The following is a 9,664-nucleotide window of genomic DNA, read 5'->3' as shown; positions in this document are numbered from 1 at the left end:
GGGAGTCTGATCGCTATCCCCCGACCGGTTCCATTGGAGTCCGGCTTGACCTTTAAGATTGGGGGCGGGACCTGTCGCTTTCCAGAGAGTTTCATGGGGTGGGGGCGGGGCTTGGCCCATTTGCTAGGGACTTCAAGGGTGGCGGAGGAGGAGGGAGCTCACTCAATAGTAGCCACTACTTACTGTCCCACTATTTGGCAGGAACATTTAATCTTCCCAGGGTAGTAGGTATTATTCCACCCCCTCCCCCGCCCCATGATGAAGAAATGGCAGCTCAGGGAAATAACTACCAGGGACGTGCGGCTAGTATGTGACGGAGCTTAAATTACAAAGCCTCAACTTTTAACCATTACTCTGTGTCTTCTCTCGGCGAGCAGTTAACCATTTCAGTATCTGTTCTCCAGTTACAAAATGTTTCTGCAGCCCTTATCTAATTCTACCGTCCTGGTAACCCTGACAAGTAGTATTGTCATCTAGATTTTTACAGATGAATTTGAGGTCCAGAGAGTTCGATCTAATGCAAGTTACATATCGAGGAAGTGTTAGAACCAAGACTCTTTTCCAGGTCTTCTCTAACTTAGGTGCCTTTTGCACTACCCAGAATCTGGTCCGACCTTTCATTTTTGAGGAAACACAACCTAGGTGGGAGAAATGATTTGACAGAAGTCATATGTTGGTCGTAGGGCTGGCACAAATGCTTTTTGAGTACAGGTGGTTATGAATCTATAGAATATGGTTGGCAGGAGAGAGGAAATAGAAATATTGGGATTCATACCTTGTAGCTCTTAGGCAAAAGCTCTTTCTCTACCTGTTAAAGTGTCTTACCCTCCTTTGGCTATGTCAGGAACATGATTCTATTCTACAGTTGTGATACTGTGAATAGTCAGATACTATATAGTCAGTTGCTATAAACACCTTTACATGGCCCTGAATTTAGAGAACATACTCTCTATGTGTGGAAAATCTGGCAAACCAAGAGATCATTGAAGCACCATGGGGAAGCAGATCCCAGGACCTTCAGTCTGAGGCTTAGATTCCAAATCTTGAACCATAATTGTGACCTTGGGCAAGGACTTACTCTTTCTAGACTTTTATTCATGTATTCATCACTTGTATTCAGTGTCTTCTGTGTTTAGGGACTGTGCTGGGTCCTAGAGGTATGGCAGTGAACAAGACAACCGTGGATCAGTCCTTGTGATGGTTATAATCTTGTGGAGGGAATTAGGCGATGATCAGATAACTATGCAAATGTCAGCTAATTTTTGTTTAAGTGCTATGAAGAAGTGTAGGGTGTTAACAAAAATGGGCTACAGGACATTTGATCTAGTTGGATTGGAGGATATGGCCAGAGAAGGCATCCTCTGAGAAAGTGATGCTTAAGCTGAAATCTGAAAGAAAAGTGGGAGGTAGTTCATTAAAGAGGTGGGGGAAGATCATTCCAAGAAGATTCAGCTTCAGCAGTATGTTTGAAGACCTTGAAGCAGAAGGAACATTCTAGGAAATGAAAAATCAGTGTGCTTATGTGTAAAATGTGGGTGGTAATCACAAATAGTTATCAGATAATACATGTGAGAATATTAAAAATGTGTGTATTGTAAGCTAATATACAGCCAAATTTGGAGAGGTTGCTGGGACAATGGACAGTGGGCTTTGTATCCCTCATCTAGTTCTTTTTAAAATTAAAATATACCTATGGAAAAGAGAAAAAGTCGTTTTGAGCACCCTAACTTTGGAAAAATAGTATGTGCTTCAACTAGTTTTAAAAATTACTTCAACTGTTTCAATAATAATGTTAGTAATTGCTCTGAGTGTTTCATGTACGTTAATAGTATAGTACAGTGGTTAAGAGCACAGATTTAAGCTAAATTGCCTGAAATCTAATCCTGGGCAAATGATTTATCTGTGCCTTTATTTCTTCATCCGTAGAATGGGTATACTGACAGTACTTATTTCATAGTGGTATCATGAGGTTCAAATGAGTTAATGTATGCAGTGTAGCACTTGGAATTGTTTCTGGCACATACTTGTAAGTCTGTAAGTGTTGGCAATTGTTTTATTATTATTGTTATAATTATCTCTTTAAAGGCTCGTTAATATCAGCATGGTAAAAATGGGGTGCAGACTACCTCAGAGAGGCAAAATGATCGACCCAAAGTCACAGAGTTAATAAATGCCGGATTCCAGTTCAACACTGTGTCCAAAGCCCAGGTTCTTCCTGACAGATTTTTTTTCTGAGTATGGGTTAATTTTGTTGGATGCGGCTCCTGTGACAGTTCCTTTCCTCGACTTTAATTCTTCTGTGCCGAACTGTTAATATGCATGTCCTTAAGGTAAAGGGCCCAAGGGACTGCCTTTATTGAACTTCCACTTTGAAATTTCCTGACTTCTGTGCAATTAAAATCTACGCCTAAAACATTTCAGCAATGTGGTTTATTTATAGAGTTGTCTTCCGGTTCACATGTACTGGGTCTGCTTTTGGGTGCTGCATTTTCTGTCAAAGGTTGTTTATTTCGAACCCATTTTGATTTCCTGTTGCTTTGTGGATTGGTATTATGACCTGCAACAGGAACACCAGGAAACCTGTCTTAAATGGAGCAGCCAAATTGAGACCCTGTAGATTAAAAAAAAATGAAAAATAAAAAAACCACATTATTATACAGCCATATTTGGATATAAGTGTGGGTTAGGCATTGGCTATATTAGAAAAATCTAGATATAGAAACCTCACTCAGAGCCAAGTTTTGTGAACAGTTTTGCCAAAATAGGGCAGAGCTATTATTTCCATGTCCTTGGATAGTGACAGTCTCTCTGAACCTCAGTTTCTACATCTGTAAAATGGAGATCATTACACTTTTTTTTGTGTGTGGCTTTATTGGGAGGATTGAGTGAAATATGTACAGGTAAAGCAAGCAGTCTGGGTCTGACTTCAGTTAATAGCAGCTATTGATAATAATGAAAGAAGAGGAAAAGATACTTATTTATTTTTTAATCCAGATTTGTTTTTACTAACTTCATATACTAATCACTGATCTCTAGTATCCCTTGCTATTAAAAATTCCATCAGGAGAAAAAAATTCCATCAGGAGAAATTATTTGCCTTTGCTCTGCTCATTTGCTTTTCTTTTAAGAAATAATGATAATGATAGTTAGCATTCATTAAGCAGGTACCGTATTCCTGCACTGTGCTAGCTGTTTTCCATACACTTACTATTTCATTTTAAGATCAGGATTATTTTTCTCATTTTGCAGATGAGGAAAGTGGTGGCCAGGTGGGTGAAGTGAACTGCCCAAAGTTGAAATGTACATCCAATTAGCAATAATCGCGCCTCGGATAAACCTCATTGGCTACGATACTGCCACTGCGCAAAGCTCCAGATCTGACTGACTAGACTATCTTGTATAAGGACATGCAAGATTTCTTTATTGTGTCTGACCCTTGTGTGAAAGTCTTTTTGAAAGGAATGGTGATAGTTATCAATGGATACCCTTTTGGGGGCTCTTGCTGTCTGCTGAGCACTGTGCCAATTTTTTTAAAAAAAGATTTTATTTATTTTCACAGAGGGACACAGGGAGAGAGGGCACACAAGCAGGGGGAGTGGGAGAAGCAGGCTTCCTGCTGAGCGGGGTCCTCAGTGTGGGGCTTGAAGCCAGGATCCTGGGACCATGACCTGGAGCCAAAGGCAGCCGCTTAAAGACTGAGCCATCCAGGCGCCCCACTGTGCCGATTATTTTACCTGCATAAACTCATTTATTCTTCTCTACCCTAAGAAATAACTTTAATTGGGCACCTGGGTCGCTCAGTGGGTTAAAGCCTCTGCCTTCAGCTCGGATCATGGTCCCAGGGTCCTGGGATCGAGCCCCACATCAGGCTCTCTGCTCAGTGGAGAGCCTGCTTCCTCCTCTCTCTGCCTGCCTCTCTGTCTACTTGTGATCTCTATCTGTCAAATAAATAAATAAAGTCTTTAAAAAAAAAGAGAAATAACTATAATTATCCCCTCTTTACAGTTGAGGAAATCGAGGTGCAGAGTTAGGGGCATTTAGTCAATGATGGAGCTGGGATTGGATTCCAGGTCTTTCTGGCCACAGAGCACATGCTCTAATTTAGTTCTACAGCATCAACATTTAGGATAGGATTTTCTTTGTTGTTGTTGTGTTTTAATGAGGTGTGGGATGGATTTTCAAAGATAGTAGCTCCCAGGTATTTGATGGGAACTATTCTTGGTTTTAACTGAGTGATAGCCAGATCCCTGGCAGACGCTAGCTGTACATTAGATAGACGCTAGCATCTTTTCATGGTCAGACCTTAGATGTATAATGTGTAACTTGTGTTAACACAGAGGAGGGTGGCATTTTCCAGAACTCCAATTCTGTAACATGGGAGACCTCAAACCTCAACTGTGCTTCAGACTCACATTAAAGTAAAGTGCATTCTAATTGGTAATCAGTGCATAAGGAACCAAAGAAAATTTTAATTAAATGCTGTCGTGTGAATTTTCCAGTCATTTTATGCCTGTTGAAATGATTTTTTTAAATTTAAAGTCATCTTTCAGTGCTCTGCCCTGTGTCTTTATAGTATAACTTTATCAAGATTTTTTGCCTTTTCTCTTGTAAGGGTTTAATTAGCATCATTAAAGATTTCATCTGTTGCACATTTGTTTCCTCTGTACTTTAAGAGGCATTTGGTACAGTAGAAAGAGTCTGGTGATTTGGAGTCTTACAGACTGTGGGCAAGTTACTTAAATCTCTGTGAGCCTCAATCTCTTCATCCTGTAATATGGGGCTCATCATATTTCCTTGGGATGGCTGTTGGGAGGAGATAATATATGTAAATTGCCTAGCACATAGCTCAGTTTGTAGGGGTTGCTTGATAATTGGTACAGATTACTTTCTGAAGTTGTAATACAGTCTGTTTTACTTAGATCTCTTTTTTGTCTTACTCTTTTTAGTGAATGTTCACAAGGATCGTCTTCAGTCATGGCCTTGGGTTTAAGGTGCTTCCGCTTGGTCCACCCTGTCTTTTGTAACTCCCTTGCAGCCTGGACCAGACCTGTTTCAGAAGGGACACTGAAGACAGCGAGTGGAAGACAAAATGACCGTGGGCAATCCATGGCCCCCCCGGCTGCACCAATCCGTTATTTTGCTACCAAGAAAGCCAAAGGTAGAGATATATGACCTCCTCACCGCTTTCTTACATTTAGCCCTTGAACTGTCATAGCTGGAAAGGATGTCGGGTACTGGATTTCTCCCCTTGTGGAAGAATGAGGAGATGGTGTCTCAGTTCAATGGATCAGCTTAAAAGATTATCACAGTGACAGAGACAGTGGTAGAACTGAAGGTCTGTTCGGTCATTACCATGCTGCCTCCTATGTTACCATTGCTTAGAAAGTGTCTGATTTCCTTCTTTTAGTTTTAGAATTAGAGATGTAAGTGCCAAGCGAATCAGACTATTTGTGGCAGAGATCAACATGTTTTCTCCTTATAGCAAGACCTATGTTGGAAGTAAAATTAAAACCAGAAGTTTGTTGGGTGAGGAGATACTAGAGCCGTGGATTTAGATGGATGATCTTAATGGTTTGTGTCATCCAAGAATGAGACTTTGATATACCGCAGGTCTCAGCTTAAATGGCGTTTCCTCATGGAAGCCCTCTCTGACCTCTCAGACTGGGTCAGGTCCCTTGTTACGTGCACTCATACACACGGTTATTTTACCTCTGATGGCCTTAACACAGCCCTTAAATTAATCAATTAATTGTAAGATTAATTATTATTTGTTATATGTCTTCTATGCCAGACTTTATGAGGATAGGGTCTGTATCTTGTTTAGTACCTAACAGGGCCCGACGCATAGTATGGATCAAAAGATGTTGAATGAATGGAGTGACAGAAAATTGTCAGGCACACCTGCTTTTTTGTATTGGTGGGTCAGGGCGTCCATTCCCAAGGATGGGGCTGGAAATACGCTGCTCGGTATTTTTTCTGCTGGCTTTCCTTTTATCATTTCTTATGGACCTTCCCTTTTCTACTAGTAGGAAAATGAACAAGTTGCTGAAAGAACATTAATACTTAGAAGACTTACATTCTATTAACAGTGATAGTGGCAACAACTTTTAATCTGTATGTTGTGCCAATTTTTTTTTTAAATTCTCGTGTTTAATAAGTTGATCTTTATCCAGTAAAAGAATTAGAATTATCCAGTGAAGAAATTTTTGTAGTTAATCTGGTGAAGTACAGATCTCCCCGTTTACAAATTGAGGAAGCAGAGATGCCTTTGTAAGTTGCTTGTCCCTGGTCACATGTAGTTCACAGCAGAACTGGAAACGGGGGGGCTTCAGGTGCACACAGTATCCCATGCATTAGCGACAACGCATAAACATCATCTTTTCAACTTTAATTGGCTATATTCAGTTCTTATCTTTTTTGATTGCCTCTTTAAATCAAAAGTCAGTGGCTTGACATTTTCTTTTAGGTTTATTGGATTCTTTTTGTGTTAGCAATGAGAGTCCTTTGTTGATTATATGTGTCACAGCTGTCTGTTGTTTACTTAATGGTATCTTTTTTTGAGCATAAGTTTCTATATGGTCATATTTTTTAGTCCTTTTCTGTATCACTTGTACTTTTTTGTCTTATTTAATAAATCTTTACCTATCCAAGGTCCTAAAGCTATTCTTCTATATTTTCTTCTAAATATTTAAAAAATTTTTTTACTTTTCATGGGTTTTTAATCCAAATGGAATTTATTGCTGAATATATTGTGAGGTTGGGAATCTAGTTTTAAGTTTCTCTTCTATAATGGGTAGTTAAGTTGTGTCAATATCAGGTACTGATTAACCCTTTTTTTCCTTCTGTGTAGCATGTCAGGTTTCTTTTATGTATTTTATTTCTGAGCACTTAATTTTGTTGAATTCTCTCTCCCTACACTAAATTCCTTCCTAAATTCTTGAATCACTGTCATAATATCTTGAATCTGGTAGTACAAAATTTTCCCTTCACCATATGCACACACTTTTTCATTTTCTTCTTTCTGGCCTTTTGCTCTTATATATGAAATTTATAATCATATTGTGAGTTTTTCTCCATAGAGATTTTACACATTTCTTTTATCAGGTATATTTCTGGGGTATCATCATTTTGGTCACGTGTATATTTTTAAAGTAATTTTTTGAGTTATATATGCAGGAAAGTACGTGCTTAGCTTGCAAGTGGTTACAGTTCGGAGAATTCTCATCAAGTGAACATAGCCTTGTAACCATCACCCACATCAAGATATAGAACATCACTCATACTCTGGAAGCTTCCTGCATGCCCCTTTCAGTTGTCACCCTTGAAAAGGGTAACGTTTTATTGACTTTAGCATTGTAGATTAGATTCACCCTTTTTGAACTCAGTATGACTTCTTGTGTGTCTGCCTTCCTTTGGTAACAATCTGAGATTTGTCCCTGCTGTTGCATGTGGTAGTTGTTTGTGCATTTTTCTTTCTTTACAGTATCCCAGTGAATGCTTATATCACAACTTATGTATGCTTTCTGTAGTTGATGGGCATTTGGGTTGCTTCCAGTTTTCAACTAAAATAAATGCTACTGTGAACATGTCGTACGTGGATTTTGGTGCCCGTATGCACACCTTTTTGGAGTCTGAGTCTTCGAGGATCCCTGTATTCGGTTTCTATACATACAGTTCTCCAAAATGGTCGGGCCAGCGTACACTCCTACCAGAAATGCTGTAGCTTTCTCTTTGCTCCACATACTCATGAACACTTGGCATATAGTCAGTCTTTATATTTCTAGCCATTCTGATGGGTGTGCAGTTATATCCCATTGTGGTTTTAATTTGTAGCTTCTTGATGGATAATGATGTGAGCACTTTTATGTTTATTGGCTCTTTGTTTATCCTCTTTCCAGTCTTTTGCCCATTAAAAAAATGGATTTGTAGGAGTTCTAATATATTCTAAAGGTAAGACTTCTGTCATGCATACGTATTGCTGGTAGGCTTGCCTTTTCACTCTTTTAATGGTGTTTTTTGATGAACAAAAGTTTTCAATTTTCATGTCCAATTTGTCATTTTTTTCCTTTAGGGATAGTGCTTTTTTTTTTCTATTCTATTTTATTTTTTTAACAATTTTTTTTTAGATTTTATTTATTTATTTGACAGTTAGAGATCACAAGCAGGCAGAGAGGCAGGCAGAGAGAGAGGCAGAAGCTGTCTTCCCACAGAGCAGAGAGCCCAATGTGGGCTCAATCCCAGGACCCTGAGATCACGACCTGAGCTGAAGGCAGAGGCTTTAACCCACTGAGCCACCCAGGCACCCCTTTTTTTGCTGTTTAAGAAAAATTTCCCTACCTTTGAAATATTTTTTTATTAGATCTATTTTATATTCTTTTGGATTTTTTATGTAATTATAATATCTGTAAATAATGATAACTTTGTTTTTCCCTTTCTAATCCATATACCTTTTCTTTCTCTCCTTCCCTTTCTCCCTCCCCAACTGCATTAACTTAAGAACTCGAATATAATTTGAATAAACATAACTGATGATAGTAGGTAGGCATCCTTATTATATTTCTGACTCTATCAGGAGCACTTCTCATATGTTAACATCAAGAATTACGTTTGTTCCATAAGAGACTCTTAATCTCACAAAACAAACTGAGGGTTGCTGGCGGGGGGTGGGGGGTGGGGGGGTAGGGCGAGGGTGATTGGGTTATGGACATTGGGGAGGGTATGTGCTATGGTGAGTGCTGTGAAGTCTGTAAACCTGGCGATTCACAGATTTGTACCCCTGGGGCTAATAATACATTGTATGTTAATTAAAAAAATGTATATATATATATATAAAAGAATTACGTTTGCTTATTTTCTCAGTAGTTTCTTTTACAAGAAAATATCTTCTGTCCCTGTCTTGTTAAGAATCTTTTATGAATGAGTATTAAGTTTTTATCAAATGCTTTTACTGCATTTATTGAGTTGATCATCTATTTTTTTTTATTTTTTAATATGTTAATGAGGTGACTCAATATCAGTAGCTTTTTCTGATGTTAAACCACTTTTGCTTTTTTGGTATGATACATACTGCTTGCTTTTGATACATAATTTGTATGTACATTGCTTGATACGTAATCTATATGTACATTGTTGAATTTGGTTTGCTAATATTAATTTAGGGCTTTTGAGTCTATACTTTTAATTGAAATTAGCCTTAATTAACTCTCTGATATCGATGGGCATAACTTTCTTGCATTATCCTTGTCTGGTTTTGGTATCAAGACTGTATTAGTCTCCAGGTGGTGGGTATTATAGAGGGCACAGCTTGCATGGAGCACTGGGTGTGTTGAAAAAATAATGAATACTGTTTTTCTGAAAATAAATAAATTGGGAAAAAAATTAAATAAAAAAAAAAAGACTGTATTAGTCTCATAATGTGAGTTGGGGAGTATGTCATCTCTGTCTCTGTGTCTCTCTCAGTGGATGGTCTGATAAGGTTAGGATTAACTGGTTCTTTACATGATTGGTAGAATGGGCCTGTGAAATCATCTGGACCTGGTCTTACATGTATATAGACTTTATTTTTATTTATTTATTTTTTTGTAGACAGATTTTAAATCAAAGATTCAGTTTCTTTAATGATTATGATGCTGCTTAGATTTTCTTTTTTTCTTGAGTTAGTTTT

At 38.3% G+C, this 9,664-nt stretch overlaps 1 protein-coding gene and 1 pseudogene across 1 annotated transcript in view; one reads left to right on the top strand and one right to left on the bottom strand.

Moving 5' to 3' along the window:
* The window catches only part of MRRF (mitochondrial ribosome recycling factor), a 54,632-nt gene that overhangs the window by 306 nt on the left and 44,662 nt on the right, over positions 1-9,664 (top strand). Inside the window, exon 2 of the mRNA XM_044264972.1 lies at positions 4,947-5,158. Within this exon, the coding sequence (XP_044120907.1) occupies positions 4,947-5,158 (212 nt within the window). The remainder of the gene's footprint in view (positions 1-4,946; positions 5,159-9,664) is intronic.
* On the bottom strand, positions 3,180-3,371 carry LOC122917839 (annotated as a pseudogene).

Source organism: Neovison vison, chromosome 9 (assembly GCF_020171115.1).
Source record: "Neovison vison isolate M4711 chromosome 9, ASM_NN_V1, whole genome shotgun sequence".
In the NCBI taxonomy this organism is placed as follows: domain Eukaryota; kingdom Metazoa; phylum Chordata; class Mammalia; order Carnivora; family Mustelidae; genus Neogale; species Neogale vison.
Note: the sequence above shows the minus strand (reverse complement) of the source record. Positions and strands in the feature narration are given on the sequence as shown.